At 39.8% G+C, this 27,382-nt stretch overlaps 1 protein-coding gene and 1 long non-coding RNA gene across 4 annotated transcripts; one reads left to right on the plus strand and one right to left on the minus strand.

Moving 5' to 3' along the window:
* Positions 1 to 1,735: 1,735 nt before the first annotated feature.
* Positions 1,736 to 27,368, minus strand: il7r (interleukin 7 receptor). Of its 2 annotated transcripts, XM_019882429.1 has the most exons (9): positions 27,294 to 27,368; positions 7,828 to 8,052; positions 6,443 to 6,566; positions 6,130 to 6,284; positions 5,272 to 5,423; positions 5,039 to 5,195; positions 4,856 to 4,961; positions 4,706 to 4,778; positions 1,736 to 3,751 (listed from the first exon to the last, which is right to left on the minus strand). In XM_019882429.1, exons 2-9 carry the CDS (start codon positions 7,946 to 7,948, stop codon positions 3,392 to 3,394), a joined length of 1,248 nt encoding a protein of 415 aa, XP_019737988.1. In that variant the 5' UTR covers positions 7,949 to 8,052; positions 27,294 to 27,368; the 3' UTR covers positions 1,736 to 3,391. The 2 variants fall into 2 exon arrangements, with proteins under 2 accessions (XP_019737988.1, XP_019737987.1); XM_019882428.1 differs by lacking the exon at positions 27,294 to 27,368 and having other exon boundaries at positions 7,828 to 8,218.
* LOC109523343 (uncharacterized) lies at positions 22,393 to 24,649 on the plus strand. Of its 2 annotated transcripts, XR_002169743.1 has the most exons (3): positions 22,393 to 22,474; positions 22,542 to 22,660; positions 23,591 to 24,649. It is a non-coding gene; the product is annotated as an uncharacterized LOC109523343 (long non-coding RNA). The 2 variants fall into 2 exon arrangements; XR_002169742.1 differs by lacking the exon at positions 22,393 to 22,474 and having other exon boundaries at positions 22,519 to 22,660.
* Positions 27,369 to 27,382: the final 14 nt, after the last annotated feature.

Here is a 27,382-nt window from a genome sequence, read left to right on the forward strand (position 1 = left end):
TTATAAAATGAACCTAAAGCCGTCGCTTTCTGAAGTCAAAAACAGCGAATGAAAGATGGCTGTGGCATTCAATGTCTTTTTAATTAGCAAAAAGGAGGTTGAGTTTGTCAAACTGCTCTTCTTCTTCCAAATGCACCCAGTGTTGAAAAATAGTACGCCGCCCCCAGTGGTGGAATGTGGAACCACACCCATAAACAACAATACACTGTACTGTCTTTCTGGGCAAAAAAACCACCACAAAAGGGCAAAATAGTTCCCCGACACAGACCCCTCCACCCCCCCCCCCCACACCCACACACCAACACACCCACCACACACAGAATAATGGTCTTAGCCTGGTGTGGATGTGTGGTGTTTAATTGCTGCTACATGCTGCAGTGAAAAAAGTTAATGCATCGTTGTTACAAAAACTATTATTTTAAATTGCTGTTGAATATAAAATATTAAAATACAATAAATCTCCTGACCGATCAAGCAGTATTATGACTCGGCACAGAGGAGTCAAAGGCGTTTTAGGACTCGCATTCAATAAATCCTTAGTGTAATTTACATTAGAATGTGTGACACGTGTGCTACTAAAAGTTGTTCCCGTGTGTCGTGTCAGCCGTTTTTGGGCCAGTCAGCACTAATGCGGGCACTCAAGCATAATGAGTAATGAAAGGGCATCAATAACGGCCATGGGTGACATCGCTTTTAATAATAGCCGCCATCAGCGGAGAACCAATGGGAAAGGAAAAAGGCCCACGAAGATGGATGGTGACTGAGGAGTCAAGGAAGAGATAGTTAGAAACAACATGGGGACAATGCTAACCGGTGGCTAACCACTTTTGTAAAGGAACCGGATGGTGTGACAAGCGCTTATTACTTTTCCAGTTGTAGCAAGTCAACCAAATTGTCTGACATGGTCTTTATTTGGTCAAATAAATCTCATTTACTCATGAGCGACATGTTATCGTGGATCGCGTCACCATCAGACTGGACAAATAGTCATGCAAGCGTCTGATCTATTTTTTTCCATCCAGATAGAAAGTCCAGATAGCAGTTGTTTTGGGAACAGGACGTCTACATTTTCAGACAGCCTAGAAGGTCTTTTAGCTTGTGACTTCTCAATGGCGTTAATTAGCCCAATCCTCGATCAGTCATACATTTTACATACCGTACATTTTATTCCAGGCCGGGCAGTAGCGGAGCAGAAAAGCGACCGCTTCCATCAAGATATAAAGCAGAAACATATAGTTAAGTAAAAAAATACAACAAATGTTAAACTCACTCAAGATGTCAAAAGGGTTTTGTGAGAGCCAGACAATACCTGCATTCCTTCACTGAACACATATTTGAACATGTTACCACCGCTGCATACAATTTTGTCTGTGGCTGTTGAGGATTTGAGATTACAGACATCTTGAGATCTACAGAGTTAAGTGTCTTTACATAACACACACACACACACACACACACACGCACACGCACACGCGCGCACACACACACACACACACAAAGAAAACTTGCCACCACATCATGATGAATGAAACTAAAAATAAAACGAATCGTCACGTAAATTCCAGTCACTGCTGAGATGATTCACTGTATTTCTTGGTGACTGATGTCAGAGAACACACAAATTTCCACAGACAAACTTTTTTTGCATTTACTGTCTGCCGCACTGCAAATTGTAAAGTGTGGCAAAAGTGGCCAACTTACAGTGAGCCTGGTATGCAAATGAATCTTAAACCCGTTTGAGATTCATTTTGTATTTCTTTTAATAACTCTGAGTGCAACCACAGCAAATTGTTCAAATGAAATCGTTATGACAGCATCAATAAAAGATGAACATTCTTAACTTCATAAAGGCACAATAGATGATACAGTTTCATGTGGTCATAATGTTGTGGAGCTACAGCATGTCATTATTTTACTTGCTGAATGGATGTTAAATGACACCTACCCATTAGTAAAGGCTGCATTCTATTTTAGCCATCCACCATATCTTTAATCCTCTTGAGAAAATGAAACCAAAAGAAAAAATATTTTCAAAACCACAAAGAGGCAGATTTACACATTTTAAAAAAATCATATAAAATTGTCATGTTTCCATGTGCTGGTAATCAGTGTAGGCAAGAAAATGTTGATTACAATAAAATCAGTTGGATACGAGAAATATCAGCAGCAGCAAAATGTACTGTTACAGAATCGAACAAAACAAACAAACAAACAAAAAAAAAAACCACACGTTTATAGCTGCATAAACATGAGGTATAAGTTGCAGCTTTGAGCAAATGCGATTGCTGCAGCAAAACATCCTGCTCCATATGTCCACATCCTGTCCCGCAAATAAGAATAATAACAAAACTGTCAGAAATAATGAAGCATGAAGAAACATGCTGAAATGCCTTCAGAAAATAGCAGCTTTGCAAACATCCAAAAGGGGCCTTCCTCACAATGGCTCCCAATGCCTCATGTCATCTCTCCCTGCTACAAAGTCACACTTTAACACATCAGTGAGAATCTGGGACAGCTCCAGGATTTTTTTTTCTCCCTACCGGAGATATAAAGGGGGGGCTGAGAAAATAATTCATATGTATATTTTATCATCTCAAATAAAACGCTGGAGGGACAGAACTGGGGCTACACAGATTTCGTAGACTATTGAATCAGCAAAATAATTTCCAATGACGACCAGTGAAGTCATTCGGGCGTTTCGTGCATTCAAACCAATGGGGGAAAGAGTTAGTCAACTAAACGGCATGTAACGTGAATTAAGTGTATTATTATTTGTGATGCATTCGAATTGATTATTGAAGTCTGCGTTGTAGGTGCCAAGCGGTGACAGTGGTGTCGTTGTTTGAATAAAATTTGGACACGTGTGCATGTAAAGTTGTTTCAGGTGATGTGTAAAAATGAATCGGATATACTGGACTATATGTCGCATTTTTTTTTCAAGGTTTTGCTGGTCCTGCACCTTATACTGAGCTAAGACTTGCTAAATATTAATATTACAATATGAGCTTGAAATGAATTACCTTAACCATAATCCCGGGCCAAAGATAGAATCCTGGTCGGTTATTGTACCTTTTGCTGCCGTGAATAGTAAATCCTTGTGACGGATGCCGCATGCTAACTAAACTAGCGATGCGTCACATATTAGTTGCCATAATTCCTTCTTCTTCTTCTTCTTCTTCTCCTATTTCTTCTTTTGGCGATTTGGTGCCATAGCTGCGGAATGACTTGTGACAAATGTCAAGCTGATGCTGGTGACAAAAAGGTCTGTTAATCTTTATGCGCTGATGCACCATCAAAGATCGCCTCCTCTTAGCACCAGCTTCCTTTCTGGCTTACTTGAAGACGGTTTCCACTTGGAGATTTGACAGATTGTAGTTCCTCCAAATTCATCCTACTTGACCTGGTAGAAACTGGACATTGTGACATAATCCTCCTCCTTTTGATGGGCTCCTAACGCAGGAGAAATCGAGTGTCCAGGATTCGGTGCAGCAGTCTCCACAAGCGGCGAATTGGTGCTCTGAAGGCTGTCATCTCCATCGAAACAGCTGCTGTTGCGCGAGATGGAAAGCTCCAGTTCTTCCGTGCCGGTGCTGCAATCGGAGTTTTGCGTGGAAGCGGGGTAACTGGCCAATGTAAGATCATTGGCTGCACAATGGATAGCCAGGACTCTTTCCTGCTCAACTCTTTCCACCACCGGGTAGATTTTAAGTGTACTGACCTCCTCTGGTTTGATGGTGAGTAGAAGGGCAACCTGAAAACAACACAAAAGAGATCTTCACAAAAGGCTGTGATGCAGGTTGCATGTCAAATAAATAAGGTCTTCAGTACTACAACTCCAGAAACATCCATCGTTTTGTTTTTTACCACTCAGGCCACATTTGCACTATATTCCCAGTGGACATTGCAGCCCAGTTTATGTGAAATGTTCGCTTGTTCAAGTTTTGCTCAGGTCGATCACGATATCTGACAGGCTGCTGGGGGACGGTTATGCTAAGTCCTTAAAGCTCAAAGGCGCACTTCAATTTAACCCTGTCCACCATAGATGCCAGAATGTTCCTTTCTGGGCTGTCATGTTCGAATGGTGTCCCGAGGTTTTCCCTCCTTTTGTCAGCTCAGACTGCTCAGTCCTAACCAAGCCTTATTACATGGACCGATGAAGCCTTCTCAGATAAGAGGCAAAATGTCTTCGAAGAAACCAAAGCGATCGACTCAATGCCCTGAGAAAAAAATGACCTGGATGACCGAGAATATCCACAAGTATGTTCTGTTGAGGCTTTCTACATTTGGAGCACATTTGTGTCTGTTTTCTCTAAATTGATTTAGCAAGGGGTTGTAAAAGTTGGTGTGACCTCCTCCCTGCTACTCTGTCCCGGGGGGGCAGGGAAGAGCAAACGACCAAAAGAAAAGTCAACAGGTCAGTCAGAGATTGTCTCCCAACATCCAACATCACCTCAGCTAAACTTAACGAAGAATAAATAGTACACGTTATACACTCCATTAAGAAGCATGTTTGTGAGACATGGGAGGACACCTTAGTATTCAAAGAAAACCAAGAGGGAAGGGCTACACCAGCATAGAAACCTGACAGACACAATCTCCAGCAATCCCGAAACAACGATATTCAAACCTGATCAGTCAAAAACAACGGACATGAAACGAGGAAAGACCTGTCCGTTTTTTTGTGTTTCTCCCAAGTAGAACTCACTTGATTGGGTTTGCAGCCGTGCACCATGGTGGGTTTAGGATGCGGAATGCTGGGCCACATGTAAGAGAATACTCTGTGGAAACGTAGCATTTGCTTATTTGTGAAACCATTAGTGAGAGAAGATTGATTCAGAGATGTCGAGATTCCTACTTTTTTTTCCAGACGTAACCCAAGGTGGAAGTCAGCACCACCAGGGATAAGAAACACGCAATCAGCTTCGTCGTCACTTTCTCCCTCTCGTGACTTTGCGTCCGGCCTGAGGAACAATGGAAGGCAGTTTACTGTCTGGCGTCTTATCGAAAAAAAGTAAAAAGTCGGCAGAGCTTTTCTCACCGTCGGGAATGGAGAAAGTCAACGCGTTGCTCCATTCGCTCCAGCTGCCCCTCAGAAAAACCAAGGGTATTGCTCGCACTTTCACGTGATATTTCAAGTTTATCTGGAGGTGCTCCATGTCGATGGCCATCGTATCCGATGCCGACACATTTTGAATCTGCAATAAAAGAGCGCGACGTGAAGGACGTCGATGAATGCATACTGACACGTGGACACGTGAACCGCACTGTTACCATATTCTTGTCGGCGGTCCAAATGACCAGCTGAAAAAGCTGATTTTCAACTTTCAGGTAGTCCTTCAGGTAAGGAGTCCGAATGTGAAACACAGCCTGATTTGACTCATGTTTCACGGTTACGTTCCACACCTCAGGACTTCGAGGTTTAACTGCAACGACATCGAATCTGAAAGTCAATTTAGTTTAGATGCGTAGAGATGAAGAGACACGTCGATTTAACAAGTGCAACATTCACCTCTAGGCAAGCTGTGTGAGATTTTTTACATGGTTGCTCCACGTAGGAATTGACATCATTGTTTTAATATAGATCACTGTCACTTTCAAATTAAAACATTTGACATGGACGTTAAATCAAACGTGAATGCTTCTGGAGAGTCATGAGAATCATAATAAAACCGACAGCAAATAAAATGCGATTCTTGACCAGTCAGACAGAAAACATCCAGCAAAATGCTTCTTGAATGACCTTTCCAAATTCCAACATTCATTCTTCACGAAAGGAATCTGTAAACATGGCACATGACTCAAACAGCCCCGGTAGGTCACTATTGTTTTCACTGTTCATATTCAACAGTATTTAGGTCTGGGTTCTGTTTGGGACGTCACTTAACCGTCGTCTTCTGGTGAAATCGTTTTCTGTGTTGATTCATCTTTATTTTGTTATTTATTTGTTGGGTTTTTTCCTTCTCACTTTTATCTTTCCATCAGAGCCCGCAGTTAGCGAAATGTTTTTTTGTTTTCCCACCCCAATACAGAATTTACGTCTGTTTTCCCACTGAGCTGTGTAAGTATGTTTTCAAATTGAAAAGAAACATTATTTGAAAGAGATATTTTACAGGGATCTTGAAATCTTACTGATTTTATTCAGTTTGACTGTTTTGTTGATGGTGGCGCCCCCCTTCAAGAGGATGGTCAGCTTGAGAGGGGCCAGGGCATTCAGTTCAGCAGAGGTGATCGAATCTCCCGGTGATGTCAGGCATTTTAATTTGTTCTCTAGCACTTTGGTGAAACTAGAAGTGGAGTAAAAAAAACAAACAAACAAACTAGATGATTGCGTATGAATAAAAACATATTGTGCGCTGGTCATCAGTATGATTGACATATTCCGAAATTCTCAGTCTGAGTGCGAGTGACAATCCAGCAAGCTTTTCATCGGAAAAACATTTACCACACAGTCATGGACTCCACGCCTTCAGCCTGATCTTCGTCGTCCTCGCTCCTGCTGCCAGTTAGTTTGCAGGTTAAACTGCTTTCGACTGTGGTGATGTGAGAGGTGCAGCTGATTCTCGACTCTGGAAAATGGGCAGAAAGGAGACATTAAATAAAGCCATAGATTTGTCAATGCTTTAAAAAGCTCCAGGTACCAATGAGAAGCCCCTTCACAAACCTAACACATATTAAAGTTCACTATTATGTCTGAGTTACTTATTTTCGAGAAGAAAAAAAAAGTTGCAATGTTATGATGACAAATTCGAAGTCATATGTATTTTTTCTTCTCTTTAAAAAGTTGTAATATTAAAAATGATGAAATCCTAGTCTTCTGAGAATATATTTTTCCAGTATAAAGTTGTAATATTTTTATTTTAAATTCAAAGTTTAATAAGTGGAAAAAAAAGTCATATTTTAACAAGTGACTTTAAAAAATGCAACTTTCTTCTTTTAATACTATGCCTTTTATTCTGGAAAAGATGCCTGTTGTGCAGGGCTAAAGACTAACTTTTTTTTATTTATTATTATTAATTTTTTTTTTATGAGGAGCACAATGGCCTCTGGAAAAATGATATTGTAGGGGCACACGCAAATCACAAATGGATTTAAAATAAAATAAAATTAAATCAAAATAAGCACATTTATCAGTGACACGTGCAAGAATAATAAAATTGTTACATTTTAAACTCAAATTATAGGAGCAAAATGCCATTTAAGGGCTGTTCTCCCAAAAATATCTGCTTTTTTTTCTATCAAAGAAACTCTTTTTCCTGAAATAAGACACCAGTTAGTCAAAATAAAATTCATTAATTCATGCAGGAATGTCAGATTTATGCAAAATGTCCCAATTACATCAGAGCTTTCTAATTAGCCAAAAGAATAAGTCACAGAGGAGTAATTGGTTAATTTTGTTGTTTTTTTGGGGGGGAGGGGCATAACCACCCCATATCTACATTAGGTATACACATTTTAAAATTCTGCTTCATATCCATCCATCCATTATCCAAACCGCATACGAGGGGTCACATTATTTCAAATTATTGCCCTTTATTTATCAAAAGAAACTGAACAACATTATGGAATGTTAGCACATAAATCGTGGATAGTTATTAAATCTTAATGTAAATAATGAGAATTATGAACAGACAGATCAAATGATCATACTTTAGATCACTTTACAATTCGAATCAAATACCAGTACAAATTAGCATCTCCAAAAACATTTTCAAATGACATCATCTTCATCTGTTGCATTTTCCCAACACCAAGGGGTGAAGTCGGACAGTGTGTGTGCGATAAAGTGCAGGTGTCTTGTTATACTGATCGAACCATAATTGGTCTCACCCAGGTCAGTGTCTCCATCTCCACTCTGAGCCAGACAAGCCACTGGCAGCAGCAACAACAACATCGGCAGCATCGGCAACAGCAGCGGCTGCTGCTCGACCATCCGGCAGCCAAACAGCATCTCGTCTGACGTCTTTTTCTTGTTTTCAGGTGACTTGACTGCAGCTGACAGCTCTTCTCGTCAGGGAGGAAGAGGAGGAGCTGAGCAGCTCCGAGGGAGGACGGCTTCAGACCACACACAGAAACATCAGATGGCAAGTTTGGCGACACCTTCTTTGACTTATCCTTGCAAGTTTAATATGTTCCGTGACCATGGTCGTGACTCACAACACTCTGATATCAAGTCTTTTTTAACCAGTGTGGAACAAAGTTTGAATGGCAGCAGGGTGTACCTTCAGCCTGCTAATGGAAAAAGCATCACTCTACATCACTGGCAGAGATAGATGAACAAGGGTGTATTTGTAAATAATCAAAGAGAATTTTCTGATAAAATGTGTGAAATTTCACTTTGCACCCAAGATGATCGATCTCTCACGGCACACTCGTGTGCTACGGCACCTTGGTGTGCCTCAGTGCTACTGAATATTTTTAACATCGATTACAATGGTCAACATATTTGTATTGCATTTTTTTTAAATCAGCGATGCAAAACGGTAGTGGTTAGTAGCAGTACAGTTTTCTAGGTGGGTTTTTTTTTTGGTGCTGATTCCGAATCTGCCTTTGTGTTTTCCTGTAGCACAGGGGTGTCAAACTCATTTTTGTCGTGGGCCACATTGTAGTGACTGTTTCCCTTGGAGGGCCGTTATGACTGAAAAAATCAAAGAAAGAAAGAAACAAACAAAGAAGTCAAGAATGATGGTTCATTCAACGATTGTTTACGTTAGTGTAAGGAGGGGTTTGGTCACAAGAAAATGCTTCCAATATCTCGCTTATTTATTACATATGAGAATTTGAAATTTTGGTCCAGATTTTCGCAATCATCCTAGAAGTTGACATGCTTGATTTGCTTTCGCGGGCCACATAAAATGATGCGGCAGGCCAGATCCGGCCCCCGGGCCTTGAGTTTGACACCTGCGCTGTAGCACATCAGATTTTCATCATAACAATAACATAATATGCAATACAGTCATATATTTAGTAATACTTGTGAATTAAGGGTTGTTTCAAAACAGGTGGATTTTTTTTTCCTTAAAAGTTCGAAATGTAAAATCTGTATTGCAGCAGCTTTTATAGGTCAAACTGAACAACAAAACAAAAAATTTAAAAAACCTGAAATACTAGAATAAAAATACAGACATTTCTTAGATCAGTGTCAAAAATACATTTGGGGCCACATTCTGATTCAAATTTACTGTTGAGCGGTGTTATTCAACGGATTCATTCATTCATTCATTCATCTTGATTCATCAAGTAATTGAGTGAAAATGTGTCTTGCATGATTAAACAACAAATGTGCACTTGAGTTGCAGGTTATCCGCTTGAGATGCTCCATGTACAGCACTTTGTATGCAGCGATGGCTGTTTGAAAGTGCTCTATAAATACAGTTGAGTTGAGTTGAGGTCGCAATCACACATCAAAGTGACGTGGGAGTCAGAGAAGGAGTGTAAAGTTGGCGCTTATGAAAACAGGTTAGCGGCTCGCTGTTAACTGGCTAGCCCGGGGGTCGGCAACACGTGGCTCCAGAGCCGCATGCGGCTCTTTAGCGACATCTAGTGGCTCCCTGGCGCTTTATAAAAAAATGTTTGAAAATGGAAAAAGATTTTGATAGTAGGCTAATATAGTTCAAATAGATATAGATACATGTTGCAGCTCCGAAAAAGGAGAGCTGTAGTGTTGGTTTTTTAAAACGTACACTTTATTTATGCTTTTAAGAGTCTCGACAAACACAGACACGTCTGCGTCCGACTCCGTGCCTTCTCTCTTCTCATTGACTTGAGAGGCGTTCAAAGACAGCCTCCGAAAAACGGAAATTAATGATCACTTCACTGACACTCAGAAAAGCGAAAATAATGCACCAAAACAAAAAATCAAGCGAGGAAATCACAAAACAAATTTTATGGGGGCGTTTGGAATGAATAACAAACAATTCTGAGACAGTCCAGTCTCCTACATACATTCAGCATGTGTTTCCTTCATTGTACGTTTTATAGAAGGCTTTCATTTTTTTGCGGCTCCAAACACATTTGTTTTTTGTTTTTTTTGTCCTATATGGCTCTTTCAACATTTTGGGTTGCTGACCCCTGAGCTAGCCATTAGCCCATTCGCATCTTGTTGAATAGCTGTGTCTCAGTTGTAGCCGTAATGGCTTTTGTATGAATGTCCTTGTTTGTTTATTTTGTTATTGTTTGCTCAATGAAGCATGCTAGGCTATATGAAATTAGCTTACATCGATACCGTGAATTGGCGATTGTAGACGTGCTGTTGTGCAACACCCGCTTTGGAGTCGATCCTGCACTTTGTTTTTTGAAGTGTGAAAGGATCCCGAACATCAGACATTTTGTCTTTTATTCACTCGTTCCTCCTGGGTCGCCACCATCATGCCACAGCTTATTTCTACACAGAGTGGTGAGCAGGTCGACGGGTAGCATGTCGACGGGTACCATTAGTCTATGTGGAAAAATTATCCCTGCAAAGTTTCAAGACAGAGGTTTTGCCTCAAATGTTTTTTGTAATGAGATTATTCTATTAATTATTTCAGCCCTACTCAGAACTATTCATTTCCGGAAGAACAGCAACTTTGAGTCACTTATTCCTTTAATATATGATTGTACAGTGCATTATATTATCATGTAGTGTGTTCATCAGCTAAGTCAGTTTGTTGACAAGCTCCATGCTTTTAGTTCAAGAACGTGCCATGGACGCAAACCTTGGTAGCATTTTGTTAGTACGTAAATTTCCAATTGACAGTTTTTGATAATCATTACATATCGCACGTCTCTTCAATAGTAGCTGATTGTTTTCCGACCGGCTGTTCCGTTGTTGACATCTTCTACATGTAAAGTATCAACTCACAAGGACGTGCAGAAAAGGCGATGGCCTCAGCTTCGGTTACCTCGGTTACCACGGTTTCCTGGACCTGGTGTTTAATGTAGTTTCACTTAACATCGACAGTATAAATAGCGATGGGCTAGAAAACTATTGTGCAACACCCTTTGCCTGTTTACTTACGAGCATGTTTGATGAGTTGAGAAACTGCCCGAGATTGTGTTAATTGATAGATTAGTTGTAAAATTTTACATCAGCCACCAGATGGTTTTAAGAGAGCTTGAAATGAAAAGGAAATGAAAGTGGGGAGGTGAACCAACTGGATCAAACGAACCTTAGGTGCGTTTTTAGCATTACTCAACTTAGAAAAGGCAAAGTGATAATCCTTAATTTTGTTTCAGGTCTATGGGATTTGATGTGAGGGAGGGTGAAGAGTCGGTCGCTTTGACATTCATTGTTTGCTGGTGATGGCTCTCTGCTTTCAAAAGTGATCCAAATTTGAGGAAAAAGTCCAAATAGCGCACAGGCATTTGATTTGTTTTGTGAAAAATGACGTCGAAAAGAATACAGTTTACTGCAAAGTAAACAGACTCCAGAAACTCGCCCCCACCAAACCACACGCCTGAGGTTTGTATCTCGGCGCAGCATCGCAAAACATCTCAGCTGTGGTTTTGGTGTTGAGCTGCCTCCCTCCCATGCATTGATAGGAATCTGATGAGCCACCTGTTTATTCTGCTTGCTGCATTTCTTGTGCCCTCAAATGCTGAGACAGACGAAACGCAGGCGTATAGGAGAGTCGAGGAATTCAGGACCAAGGACAGTATTTCCAATATTTATGTCAGATGGTAATAGGTAGGAGTAGGTCACTATTTGTGCAGCTCCGGGCCTCATTATTTGTACAGTACCGGGCTGAGGATTGGCAGTGGCTGGACATTGGTGCGCTGACCAGAAATCAGAGCTGTACAGTCTGCGTGAAAGGCAGCAGCATGCACTCTACCACTACACTACCAGTACAGTAGACAGTAAATACCACAAATCAGTCAAATCTCAGATTCAATACATAATGCCGCAGAGGGGAAAACTGATGACTTGATGTCCTGAAGACACGTCCTTCATTGAACAGAGGTGGCAGTACGTCACATATGCGCAAGTGAAATAAAAGCCTCAAGCCTACAAAGTAAAAACGGTCTTGACTCACGAATTGAATTGTTGAAATTTGAAATGCATTTGACTTGATTTGCTTGATTTTTGTCATACTGTTTAAAAATAAATAAAATAAAATAAAAAAAAAAAAAAAAGAAAAAATTAAGGTACATGAAGTCAAAATTTCAAGGTGACTCAAAAACTTGGCTGGAGCTGGACCAAGATTTGACCAAACTGGATTCAGTGCTCCAAGAGAAACTCACTTGGATTCATTGGCATTTGACTCAGCATGACTTAGATTTGTTTTTGGTTTTGCTGTTCGGTGCTTTCTACCATCTTTATTACCGACTTGCTTTACTGTTTGTTGTATATGTGGAATTGCTCCATGTACAGCACTTTGTATGCAGCGATGGCTGTTTGAAAGTGCTCTATAAATACAGTTGAGTTGAGTTGAGTTGAACACACACAGACGTGTCCTGGAAATTTGCCACAAGTGATATTAATGCATCATAGGCAATGACAGAAGAAATGGGCGAACTGGATCACTGCTTGGTGTATCAAGTTCTTCGTTTGAATTAAAGTCAGTTCTGCATTTCCTCAATCTCAAGGCCCCTGAATTCAAGTTGCTTGAAGTCCAGTGTGAAATGTCACAGTCAGTCACCATCATGTGGACTCGGAGTGAATGGGCGCTATATTTTATCGCGTCCAAAGTCAACTCATCAGCAAGCTCTGCAGAAGCCTGATAACAATCCTGATCATTTGAAGCACCCCTGCTTAAGAGCACTTCACACTTTGGTTTGCTATCTAGCTAGATTTAGATGCTGGTTTGCTGACCATGACAAAAATGCACCTAACCTAAACCCTATTGAGAATTATTTCTATTTCTCAGCACTCTTTCCCTGAAATGAACTGTAATTTGACTCCTTTTGTTATCTAATTTTTCTAGCAGCAACTGAGTAGACTTTTAAATGTACCAGCATTTAGATGTGGAGCTGCATCCTGTTCTGGATGGCGTTCACTGCTTACATTCCTGAGTCTATTTCAGTCAGCTATCACATGTTGACGTCTGCACCGTAAAACCGCAACGTTAACTCGCACAGTGATGCGTTTTAGAGAAGCCACACCAAACTGAGCAGGACTTTGAAGTTGCCGCTCAGACAGCCACATGGACGTCGCGTTGGTGCGTGGGGCCGTGTGTGAAAACAACTTCCTGCATCGCCCCACTTGTTTCTGCCCTGTAGCACTCGAACTTGGTTCTCCTCAAACGTGTGAGCAGCTTCAACATTCTCGTCACCACATCCTCTTGCCTAATTCGTCTTTCATTTGAACTCACCACTTTCTGACGTACACGTTGCTGCTTGATGATTTTACAGTCATGTTGCACTGGTCTTATTACTCCTCTTTTCCGTAATCGCATTTTATGATAAGTTAAAGTGACAACTGTAATTGACTATTCTAACAAAAACATGCTGTGATACCTCAATTAACGAGGGAACTGACTTCGGAAGCTTTCAAGATAGGTCGTCAAGCTGCTGATTTCTTTTTTTTTTGTCTTAACACTTTTGGCGCCAGAGTTCATTTAAATAATACATTCAGTTTTGATGTCACTGTTTCAAAAGGTTGTAGTTTGACAACGGTTAGAGGTGAAAGCATACTCTAAAATGTTGCATGGTGCAATTTTGATACTTTGGTGCTTCAAGGGTTCAGCTGCAAGCGATATTTTTTGTTAAAAGTAAGGAGGGCCCGATATGCTAATGTTGGAACGTCTGATAGCTTGTTGCTAGCTCACAATGAAAACTCAATGGGCTAACAAAACTAGCATTGATGTTGCAGTAGTTATCGCCCTTAAGCACCAGATATTTACATGTAATATAACCCTACTCACATGCATACAGTCTTTATCTTACTTCAAAAAACAATTACTATAACTGCAGCTTACACCATTAATTAGTTGTGAAACTCTTCTTTGTGTATGATGGAGTTTTATATTTTACTGCCCCCTTGAGGCCAAAGCATGTAGCTCAGAGGGAGCACAATGTCAATGGGCTGTGCGCAGTGATATCATGATGAACAAACTGTTGAATATTTCGTGACTTTTCCGACACCACTGTGAATATAAATAAAGAAATAAATAGATTATTAAATAAATAAAATCTAGTGATATTTTGTGATCTTATTTGAGACTTCTGGAGACTCCCTCCATTACAAGAGATGGTCACCCCTTTGCATTCAGGCTGCAAATAGAACATCACTAGCTCCTTTCACATTAAATATAAGCATTTAAAATATGCGGCCACCACTTCAAACTAAGACGAATCTGCTCCAACACTGCAGCTCTGCTAACTTTTTGGTAGCTTGAAAATGGCGGCTCTTCAACCAACAGAGGTGCCAAGTCGTCCAGCAAGAAGTTATTAACTCATTCACTCCCAAAGATATGTCTTTTCAGACTTCACACATTCAATCCCATGTACTTAGGTTTTCTTTTTTCCAAAGCTTTTTTCTAAGACTGAAAGTCCATTTTTTTTAAACAGGTCTGAAAACGGCTGGTCTAAGACTGAAAGTCCATTTTTTTTTTAAACAGGTCTGAAAACGGCTGGTACTGAATGAGTTAAACGTAAAATTTACATCATTTTATGTGGCCTGCTAAAGCCAATCCATGACACTTCCTAATATCTATCCCAAAATTTCAAATTCTCATGTAAAAAATAACAGCGATATTGTAAGCATTTTCTTGTTATCAAACCCCTCATAACAGTAAGTTAAACATTTGAAAACATTATTCTTGACTTCTTTATATGGTTTCACAGTCATAACGTCCCTCCAAGGGAACCGGTAACTGCAATGTGGCGCGAGACAAAAATGAGTTTGGCACCTCTGAGGTATAAAAATAAAATGATAAGGATTATCTTTATGTGGCAGTTACAGTCTTCTAAACAGGCGACATATAAACCAACATTTCTTTTTTTGGCTACTTGCACCGATATTATTTGATCTAAATCAAAACTGCAGGTGTGAATGTACTGTGTCTGTCAACAACGGCAGTTTGCCTCATTTAAAGAGTGAAAATACCACAAAAAGAGATCAATGTCAGCATCGTATCTATCCTTCATAGGACAGCCAATTAAAAGCCATACATTTACCGTGTACAACTCACATTCAGGGTATCTGTGGAGGATGTGGAAACAGTCACAGTTGACTGTTGTCAGGTTTTGCGTGATGGTAGTTTGAGGACCCCAAAAGCGGGGAGGCAGGGAGGAGCAGGGTAGGCTGAACAAAATGTATTTAACAAAAATACAAACAGGAGTACACTAGAAAAATCTAACTTAAGTACGCGAACAAAGTCCTGAAAATCACAAGAAATCAAAGTAGCAAAAAAAACTATGACAGAAAACAAAAATATGACAGGGGCACACAGACACACAATGATACGACCAAGACCGGCAGAACTCAGGGAACTAAATACAAGCAAAGTGACGAGACGAGAAACACCTGGACAAGACACAAAGGGTTGAGGGAGCTGATTGGTTTAACACAAGGGACACGGGTGACAGGAACAGGTGGAGACAAAAAGGGCACGTGAGGGAACAACCCTTACAAAAACATAACAACTATGGGTGATGGGCAAAGAAGTGTTGGTCTGACTTGTGAATTAGTGGATGAGGGGTTCACACTGTTGTCACACAGCAGGGTTCTTGGTTACAATGGCTATGACGACCTGAGTGACAGGTAAACCACGGACGGCATGTGAGGCAGCTGCTTACTCACAGACAGTTGGCACAAGCGGCATCATCGTGGGAATCCTCCCCCACACACATTCTCACACCCTGCCAGCTCTGAAGCGTCCCCACAAACAGGATACAAGAGCTCGTACTCATCATTTGGGACAACAGGATGCCATTAAATTTTACTTGAAATTAAATATATGGCGTGCGACCCACTGGCGACCGGTTCAGGGTGTAGTCTGCCTTCCGCCTGAAGTTGGGCAAGGCTCCTGCAACTCCCCGCAACCCTGTTCAGGATTGAAAATGGATGGATGGATGGATGGATGGATGGATGGATGGATGGTGGATGGATGGATGGATGGATGGACATTGGCCCTCATGTAGCTACATGAAGGTAAACAAAATATTTGAAAAACCTGTGTGGTATTTCGACATCTGCACTACAAACCAAACACTGAACGTCTTGTGGTAAGAATACTTCAAATGCCAGAGTAAATAGAAATATCTACCCAAGTCCACTCCATCCATCCACCCATTTTCCGATCCGCTATATCCTCACAAGGGTCACTGCAAATAGAAATATCGACCCAAGTCCACTCCATCCATCCATTTTCCGATCCGCTATATCCTCACAAGGGTCACGGGGGGTGCTGGAGCCTATCCCAGCCGTCTACAGGAAGTAGGCGGGTGACACCCTGAACCGGTTGCCAGCCAATCGCAGGGCACACAGAGACGAACAACCATCCGCGCTCACACTCAATTTAGAGTGTTCAATCAGCCTGCCATGCATGTTTTTGGAACGTGGGAGGAAACTGGAGTACCCGGGGAAAACCAACACAGGCACGGGGAGAACATGCAAACTCCACACAGGAAGGCCGGAGCAGGGATCGAACCAACGACCTCTGCACTGTGAGGTCGATGCGCTAACCACTCGCCCACCGGTCTGCCGTTGTAGCAGCAAGCAGCATAGGCCCGCACGATCCAGTGATGAATCCGTGAAATTCCTGTTCTGCTATCTACACCAATGATGTATAGTGACATGCGGAACAATTCAATGCTACTATTAATTGTCAGAAATAAATTGTGTATGGTATTGGGCCTAACAAAGGAGGCTTCAAACAAAAAGCAGCTTCCTGTTTATGTTCAGGCATGGGTCCTTGAGATTTTTTCTTATGTTTGATGTCCCCTGCATTTTTGTGTTTATCTGGCAAAGTGAGTGAGTATTTGGACCTGTTGAGCGCCCCCCTGAAAGATGATCAATTCAAAAATAAACAAAACGATTTTTTGCCTGGTGCTCGGACGTAAATAAAGACCATGTTGCAATAACCCTACCACCATCCCAGCTTCCAGGTTTGTGCCTCGCTACTTCTTTTTGTTCAGTTAATGCTTTTCTATGTTGGATGTAATTCCACTGTTGACCACTAGATGGCGACTAAGTATTTTGTTTGACAGAAAAAAGAAAAATTAAAAACAGGAAGTATTTTCGCAGTATTTTACACCTGCAGAAAGCAATGGTTGTAGGTTCTTTTTATAATTGACATATTTGGCCATGATTTTGACATGTATTGTGAGATCATCAGTTAAGTTTGGTATTTTGGAAAATTGGGTTTTCTTCGTGCGAAATACAACCCAGCCTTTATTAGGTGGATATCGGACCAATCCCCAACAATGCTTCATATGTATACTTCCTAAATAGACACACATTAGGTTCAGCTCTGTTCTGGATGAATGCGCTGATAATAAAGATTGCCTATTGCCTGGAGGCTGTGATGAAAGGTGTGTGGATTATTACCTTCGACAATCTGATATCAGAATTCCTGTTGATAAAGAGGGAAATCACTGAAAAGTAATAAGTCTCAGGGTACTGCTTTCATAATTTAAAAGATAAATTCATGACATTCTGATTTAGTTTTTCAGCTTGACAGCCCTGCAGATCATTTGGGGAAATAATATGGAGCTAATACAATCTGATTAATAGTGTCTACCTTCCGTCAGCCTTGCTTGGTATTGCAATTCGTAATTGTCCACGTGTAAATACTAAATGTACTACTTACCTATATTTTAACATTCTACCTTGAGTTTTTAATGACGTTGGTGAATGACTCCATGGAAGGAAAGCAACCATTCATATGTGACTTATTTACGACACGTGTGGTTTCATTGGGAGTGGTTATCCCTTCTCGCTGCTAATGAGTCCCATTGTGTTAGATTGACTGAACCTAATTTCTGCAAGGAGATTAGAACAACAGGCCGGGGAAATATTAATTAAGCAGAAAGACACTTATGCGTCACTAGTCTGTCAGTTTGCTCACTGACTTGGTTTGCCGGTACTCAGGGCAGGCAGTGTATACTGTGATGCAGGAGAGAAAAATGAAATTTTGTTGTTGTTGTTTAGGAATGGCTTGTACGCCCCCGCTAAACATAAATCAGTTTTTGAGAATATGTTCAGCTTTTCTTTGGTTTTTGTTGCAGCATTGATCCCAATAGAATGGAGCAACCTCAGCGTCGGTATTAAGAGAAGAACCTACACCCGGAAACCCCCCCCCCACCCGATTTTGAAAAAAAATCGGGCTGTATATGCCAAAAAACCTTGGATTATCAACAAAAGCAGCACAGAATGTCCACGGAGTAAAGCAGGTTGCGTTTTCTGTAATGTCTTGTTTTGCAGATCCGAACAATAACGTTCTAGAACGATCTGCAAATAATGACATTACAACCGATTGCCGATTTGGAGACAACTGATCAGATCTATGTAAAGTCAAATACATATGACATGATTAAATAAAATGCAAGAGAAGGTTTTTGACACTTTTTTTTTGCTTCAATTCAATAGACATTGTGTTGCTCCTTCAGGTGTGCACACTTGGGAGGGAGTGTTCACTACAGACTCAGTAAGCTGCAGTAATACAAGTCATGTTTTGCAAAGGAAAAAAAAATACAAGCATGTGAGCATTGTTTTATTATCAATCTACGTGTGTTGCTTCACAAGTTGTGTTCAACTATCCAATGCTGAAAAATGAAAATTAGAACATTGCATGCAGAGGGTTAAAGTGTTGGCTGCCACTTTTTCCCTTCAAGCCCCTATGATATGACAACTACTCCCGACATCTTAATTTGACCACAGAAGTTGCTCGTGTATCGTGCGTTTCGCTGGTAAACATAAATGTAGTTGTTAGTATTTTACATCGCAATCAATTTGTTAATGTCATCGCGTGTGGCGAGAGTGTGGGGGGTAATCCTGCATCAGTATTCCCAAACACCATTTTATTGCCATGACTTGTTTTCCCTTGCTCTCGTCTCGCTTTCTGCACCATCCCTCCACCCGCAGCCGCCATCATACATCAGCCTGCATCGGCCACACTTTGCCTCTCTTCTTCCCTTCCTCCCTCGCTCCCGACGACATATTATTACTCACCCCAGCCATCCATCCACTCAGCTCCCTCCCACTGGTGCACTTTTTCATTACTCTTTATCACCCCGGCATCTCGCCCTATTTTGCCACACCCTGTAGTGCATTCCTCTGTGTGAATTATTCCTTCCATTTATTAATTTTCCCCTGTGATGCGAACACGCATGCGACACGTCAACCTGCGCATCTCCACAATCACGGTTTAGGCCACAGCCTTCCTATTACAAAGAGTGCCATCCTTGCTCTTTGTTTCGTTTCTCTATAGCCCAGCGAATCTCAAAAGTGTGGTATGCTAGTGATACTTGGACTCCCTCTAGTGGTATGTGAAAGAATCACTGAATTACATGTTGAAACGCTGCATAATGTTACTTTTTTCTTTTTTTTTCTCTTTACCTTTACAGTTCAGTTGTATTTAACATTATAATATTTGCTGTTTGTTTTCAAACATTTATTTCAGGACAACTTTGATATGAAATATATTTTAATTGAATAATTATTTAATAGTTTGCTTTTGTTAATTTCCTATATTTAAACACAGTGTTAATGTTCAAATTGCACAATGACTTGCTGACAAATAGTTTGGCTTCTGGAGTGTCTGCCCAGACAAGTATGAAACTGCATGACCACATAAATCTTGGACAGTGGTACCTTGACTTACAAGTGGCCCAAATAACAAGATTTTATAACTACGAGCTGTCAGTTAGTTGATTTTTATTTTACTTTGTGTTCCTGTTGCTCTGCCCCAGGCCATCATGGTAACAAAATCCATAAACACCAAACTGTTTTGAATAGAGAAAAAAATAATTCTTCGACACAGCCAACAACAAATCCAGAAGATGATATATTCATCTATGCTCATGGTCCACACATCACATTTGTCTTCCCCCCTCTTGCTCCCTCCCCGCATCCATTGACCCCCAGTCCATTCACCCCCCTCCATCTTGCGTTGCATATAAGCTAAAGGCAATGCAATGATTACTTTAAACAGGTTGTATGTATGCATGGAGGCTCACTAAACTATACTGCGGTGCATAGCTACCCTCTGTAGAATGCGCAATGTGAGCCTGCACTGACTGTAATATTTGCACATTATCATGTGCCACGATGAGTGAGTGAGTGAGTGCAAGGGATTCATGGCCAAGTGTGTGTACTTTGCATGTGTACGGATGTTTTGTTGCCAACTCGGGAACCTTGTAGGGTTAAATCAAATTTTTATGTGTAACAGAGAAATGCACACGATACATATATAAGCAGGTGCATGGCAATGCATTGAAATAACGTGAAAAACGCCATTATTTTGGTAGTTTAATTAAAAAAAAAATTGAACTAAAATATTACAATAAGTATGATTTTTTTTTCAATTTCAAACAAAAAGCAGCTGGGCAGATTGTGAGCAATTCTTCAGGTTCACTGTCAAACTAAACATGAAAAAGATGATGAGACCTTGTGTATTTTAAACAAACACATAACTTTGTCTTTAAATCTGCCAACTTAATGCTAACACATTATGGGAATAATGGGAAACACCATTGATGGGCAAATGAACAGCATCAATGTGCTGGTGTTATAATGCATTAAGCAATGAGATATTTGAACACAAAGCGTGAATTTATGATTTGTGGATGAGGATTGATCAAAAAATAACGTGAGTACAGTGTTAAAGTAGTTGTGAAAGTCTTCTTCTTGTCTGTATGACAGTACACTACTTACAGTACAGTAGCCAAGTCACATGCCCTCTAGAGCTAGCTGCATTGAATTAATCATGATACACAAGCAGCTTTTTTTAACAATGTATTTAATTATATTATTACCGTATGTTTTATCAAGTACAATATTATGGAGTGCTATTATACATATTAAAGTGCATTACAAAAATAATTGTTTTAGGTGGCTGGGATGGATTACTGTCATTTCCACTCATGTCAGTGAGGAACAATTATTTGCAATACATGTGCTTTGAGTTTCGACAATGGAAGAATTTAAAGTTGCATGTCAAGTAACCACTATTTGGATGATTATAGCTTATAATTGATGAAAACCAAAATTTGCCATCGGACTCATCTACCTCCTGTCATGAATATAGAATGCAGCACAAATTAAAGGTGGATAGACTTTTCAAAATATTTCCCGGTAGCAGCGCTGGGGTCAAAACTTGCACTACCGGTAAATAACAACCTCTTTTAAATGTCCCATGCCCCCCATACCACAAAATTGGGACAGACAAAAGGAAGAATCATTATCATTATCACCCCGTGATTCTGATTCAGTGTTTCTGCACTATTCAATAATCCCACATACGGGTTGAAAAAAAGTTGAGTGTTAATGGACTGAATGGGTTGAAGTGGAGTAACTAAAATATATGACAAGTGCCACCCACAGAAGCCAGGTAGTTCTTTGCGGCTTCTTCTCAATGCAACTACATACATATGGAAACATCACACTGCCACACTAACAAAAGTAATGATGTGCTTTAAAATGATATTGGCAATTTTCTGTTATGATGACATGTCAATCAACAGGTGGACACAGATGGCCCGGCCACTTCTCAGTGATGGTTTGTGACTGACTGAATGATTGGAGTGAGGTTGGGTGTTGTTTTGCTGTCTACTCGCACTCTGCTAAAATGCTCAAACTGTGGAGGGGAACACAGCTCGGCTTTACGGGGCATGTGAGGCAAGAAAGCCGAGGTCAGGGGATTAAAAATTGAGGGTTTAACATTACCTGAATCAGACAAAAAAGTAAATGGGGGGGAAAACAAGACAAGCAAATAACAAACCAACTAACAATTAGTAAAACAATGCAGGGGCATGAGACCAATGAGGCAAGTGGAAGAGAGGATTTTTGATTGTGGGAGTTGTTTTTGATCAAGGTAATGAATTGCTCAGCAAAAACAAACAAGAAGAAATAAAGAGAATTGTTAAAGCAGCAGAAAAAAAAATTACGCTATCATAGAATTGGACACAGATAAATTAAGGAGTTACTAAATGGGGGAACACCAACCACACGAAGACAGGGTGTTAACTTTGATGGTTGTACGAATAACATTTGAACAATACGGGGGTAGATTATAATCCGGAGTAATGCAAGCAAATAATATGAATCGTTAATGGTTACCTTCTGCACAATATGACATTAGTAAGAAAATGAACATGCTTTTAATATCGATAATCGTATTGTATCTTAATTGTAACGTAGGTACATGCCAGTCCAGTAGGTGGCATTTTATTTCATCTTAATTGTGACGTAGTTTCATGCCAGTTCAGGAGGTGGCAGTAATGAATTTAACTGTTGATTGCCAACCGCTGTTCAAGTCACAGACGAAGAAGAAAATGACGGAAGTGCTTGTTTCCACAACAAAAAAGGCATATTGGACGAAAGAGAGTAAAAGTTGAACACATTATGGCGCGCACGACTGTGTTTGTATGAATGCATATTGGACGAAAGAGAGGAAAAGTTGGAACACATTATGGCGCGCACGACTGTGTTTGTATGACTGTTGTGCCAAAGGATACACGAACAGAATCACGAAAAGGGACGCGTTGATGTCAATGGCGTCGGCGCTTGATACATCAGGTAATTATAGTTCCTGTTGGTTTTAAACTAACCTATATTTATGTTAATCACGTTAAAGGACTGAAGAAACGAAAACCGTGGCTACTGTTGAAAATAATGCAAGTACAGCATTTGTTTAGCATTACTGTTAAAACGTATTCCAGCATTTGTTTAGCATTACTGTTAAAACGTATTAATAGATGTAACTTTGAATATATTAATAAAAATGACATAGCGTCAGAAGTGGAGTGGCTTATAAAGTCACTCTTTATCTATTTGTTATTATTTCGCTTATTTTCTCTTCATAGTCAACAACTACAGGGGACGTCATCTCTTGATTACGTCAGCGTTTCGCCTCACGCTCCAGGCAGATACTTTATTCATCTGCAAGGATATGTGAATTTCACTAAACATGTATTAATATACAATAAATATAATATCTCATTCAATTCTTACAGTAATAATAGCTTAAATCCAATTCAGTGCCTTTTAGGGGACCGAAGGACACTTAATAACTGATCCTATCACATTGCAGGCTGACTGCCTTATCAATGCCTGTCAAAATAAATGAATAAGTAATATTGAATAATTCGCAGATAGGTAAGACAAGGAGGGTTATTCTGCTCATGTTCAATATTCTGTTATATATAAATGTTTAAGGCAGAGGCACTGCAACTTTCTTTGTTTATATTTTTGTATGTTTTTTAAAAGTAATTTATACTCTGGGAGTTGTTCAGTATACATGTAGCCATTGAATATGATGCAGTTAACCATTTGAAAGTGTTGTGTTTAATAACTGTTAAATGTATACACCAATGACAGTTGAATTTTGCATTTATGGATACCAGTATTAGAAACTGAACCGAAACCAAGGCCTTAAAACAGATAGAGACCATACAGTGGGTTTACATGCACCATTGCGCCCCGGATAAACATCTGGTTCTATTTCAGATTCACAGTGAAGAAAAGGATAACGTCCATCAAATTCCAAATGAGACGGAATCCGTGAAGGCGGTGATGGAATCGATAAAGGCGGAGACGGAATCGATGATTGCATACTTGGACATGTCAGCAGGGATTGTTACAGAGGAAGCAGAAATCAAATCGACATTGGGGGTTACGCGACTCAGAAAAAAGAGAATCTCAAGAAGAAATGGTGCTGGATTTTGTCAAATCACTTAAGAAGACTCTGGCAATGGACAAAAAAGATGATGAACTTGAAATCTTTGGTAAAAACATTGCATTCAAACTGAGGACGATTCAAAATCCATGGACATTTGTCATAGTGCAGAATGAAATTGAGCAGGCATGTTTTCGTGGCATTTTGGCAAGACAGCCAAATCAGTCACAGCGAACAACAATAATCAAATGAAGCATTTTCACACTAAAACATTACATCTGTAATGTTTTTTTTTTTTTTTTGTGGATTCCCTGAAATTTCATGTCTTCTAATGTTTTATCTTGAAATGTTTTTAAATGCACACAATCTAACTGTTCAATGTTTCTGTACTGTTTCTTGAACAAGGAGCATGCCTATGAACATTATCATTCTTCTAAGCCATTAAATTCTCAGGACATTGAATCGGTTGCTTCTGTTCTGGTTGTCTTCAGAGACGTTTTACCTCTCATCTGACCAGCAGGCTTTATTAGTTTATGCAACAATGTTTAGCTCGGACTGGAGCAGCATGAGTTGGAGGGCGGGGGGACTCCACTATTTATGCTCCAAATTGCTCCAACAAGAAGCTTAAAGGAAAAATTCCCAACAGGTGCTTGTTGTGCCAAGGTAGGAACAACTCAATGATTTCACTTTACACGGTCCTAGCAATTATTATTTTTTTTTGCATTTCAAAACACAAGCCTCAGAAAAGAATGTGTTGAAAATGGGTTGCAGTACCACTGCTTTAAGTAGTTCAGTTCCAGAACTCTACATTAGAAAATTTTCATATGCTCGTAGAAAACACCACGAGAAAAGGAAGAAGGGCAGGGTTTTAAGAGTTCACCCCCCCCAACCCTCTCCACAAAAAAAAAAGATAAATGCACTTTACTGCCAACCTTGAGAGAACTGAGAATAGTGAAAAACAACCACACCCAACCACAGATCTTCTCATGACAGGAGCTGCAACCATTTGTCAAGTCCTATCATTGGTAATAAAATGTATGATGACATGCAGCTGTAATAAAGGTGAACCACAGACACATATAAATTGAATTATTAATCTATGCTGAGCGCTTTTCTCAGAAACAAATTGAAGGGTATGACAATGAAAAACAGTAAAGTACAAAGTTGGAGGGTTTTATGTAAAGCCTTGGCAGATTGATGCTTCACAACTACTTTCTATATTACTTGTATGTGCTTTCCCCTATGGTTGTATTCTCACACGTTTTTCTTCCTCCTTCGTCACACAATACTTCCTTCACAGTCTCACAATGAACCATCAGAAAAAGGCTGATGTGTCATCCCCAACACATCTCATTATTGTTAACCAGCTGAAATGATCCAAGCATTCTAAGGATGTCGCCACCATCATTGATTGCCAATGACACCTAAAAAGTATGGCATCGTTCTCATTGATCAGCAATGACGGCGCGTAAGAAATTATGTCATCTACATTGATTAAACATAAAAGAGTATCTGGCAACATATATCGTGGATCCCCGTTTCAGTTCCTCTCACATCTTCTATTTATCAAGTTGAAGTTAACTGTAAAACTGACACAAACAACAAAGGACAAAGAAACATATTTAAGCATCAAAATGTTCATCAAAGCATAATTTTATCGAATGAGAGTCCACTATCTTAATGCTAGCACATACTGCAAAAGGAATATATGGACAAATGGAAATTCACATGAATACAGTGTATTACAATAATTACAAGCCTACAAACAACTGCACCTTTAACATACATTGGAGCAGTAACACACACAAAGCATAAAACATAGAATTAAACATTATACCATATTTCGGTTATGATACAAAAGTCTACTGGCTTGATGCTAACATAAAATACCAAACGCCGTTTACGATCCAACGGAAATTAGCATAAATGTCAGAGGATTACAAACGTTCAAATAACTGCTGATTCGACACACACTGCAATCTATTATTTCTGAGAGAACAAATGTTATTTCCAAGGTTTACAGTAGCCGGTGACCTCTTCTTGTTTCTAAATTTGATTTGGATTCCTCAGTGGTGCGATTATTTTAGCAGGGGTGTTACGTCATCATGCGCAGCATGGTGACCAAATGGTTTGCCCACAAGTGGTCAAACTGTTGTGCTCAAGAGCCAAATTACATTTTTGAATCGAACAAACGGGCCATGTCATTGAGGTAAAAAAGAAAAAAAAACTTTATGGTTCATTTAAAATTATTTTTGTATTAATGGTTGAAATGATTAATTCCCTTCGTTGTGGGTAGTGCAGTACTGTACATCTATGAAGAGAACTCGTAAATATTTTCATAGGTTTGATGCCCGGTGTGATTTATGTCAACTCAGAATTTTACTGTACCCCACAAGTGTCACTTGAGCGCCATCCTGTGCCCGTGACGGATTAAGTCATGGCTTTGGTCTTTTACAAATGTAATATTATTTATTTCATAATAATTTCACCATATTGATTCAGTATAAGGGGGATTTCGTAGTTTGTTTAAAAAAAAATTTAACGTCGTAAAAATACATTTTAAAATTGTGCAGTCCCATTGCTGGGATGCGTAAGCGCTTCCGCCATGTTGCATGTGTCACCTCGGGCCATGGCGACAACCTACAAGACGCCAAAAATTAAAGCAGCTCATTCACCTGTTCACATACGAACATGCTGTACTAATATTCTGTATTTAGGAAATTACAGGCAGAAAAAACGAGTGTACATTTTAATATAATAAATGTCACACTAACTTTTGTCACTTTACTCCGAAAGCAAGAAAATACTTAGGCAAATGTAAAAGTACTTATTCAACTCAGTGTACGTACTCTGAAATGTACTTGAGGGATAAGGGTGAAAACTGTCAATAGATAAAGGGTATAGAAAATGGATGGATATATGCTGTACAATACCTATATAACTTGGAACCATGAAAACGAACAAAAACATTGCACACAAAATATTTTTCCTCTTTTATAACGTGCATAGTTCTCATACTGAGAAGGGGGAAATACTGGCTTTGCTGCAAACTAAGTTATGAGTAAAAAAAAATCAGGCGTGAACTTGCAACAGGTCCCGTCTTAGAAAAACAACAAATGCTAAATGAGCTCATGCTAACTGAAAAACACACCACTCACGGTTGTGTGTTGTTTTAGATTACAAAGAATTTTGATTAGGGAATCTGGTGGTGGCGGGTGATGTTCGGCAATACATTTGCCACGAGTCAGTGTAAAGTACAGATACTGTACCTGTTTTCAAGTAAATCGTTGTGGAAAAACAAAAAGCTACAATCTCAAATAAAGTTAAGACACTGTACCCGAACAACGTTCATCAAAAATAATTGTTCAATTTATCCTATGAAAGGCCATCTTATGAAATTTAGCTATCGCTGTAAAAGTTTGTAGATTTCCAAGAAACACACAATTGCGATTAATATCCGATCGCCCAAATGAGCCACATCCAAAATGGCGACATTAACGCACAAACAGGATCTTAAAAAAATTATCTACTTACTAGCTCCAGTCCTACGGCCATATAAGTCACATGATGGCGCATGGTCCCCCTCGGAAACATGAAACTAGAATGTTCATACTTTTTGAATT

Source organism: Hippocampus comes, unplaced genomic scaffold, assembly GCF_001891065.2.
Source record: "Hippocampus comes isolate QL1 unplaced genomic scaffold, H_comes_QL1_v1.1 scaffold111, whole genome shotgun sequence".
Classification (NCBI taxonomy): Eukaryota; Metazoa; Chordata; class Actinopteri; order Syngnathiformes; family Syngnathidae; genus Hippocampus; species Hippocampus comes.

Coding starts and splice junctions, on each gene's coding strand:
- il7r (XM_019882429.1), bottom strand. CDS start 7,948: ATGCTGTTTGGCTGCCGGATGGTCGAGCAGCAGCCGCTGCTGTTGCCG. Junction 5,196..5,271: donor GGACCGCCGACAAGAATATG/GTAACAGTGCGG, acceptor CTTTTATTGCAG/ATTCAAAATGTGTCGGCATC. Junction 4,962..5,038: donor GACTTTCTCCATTCCCGACG/GTGAGAAAAGCT, acceptor ATTGTTCCTCAG/GCCGGACGCAAAGTCACGAG.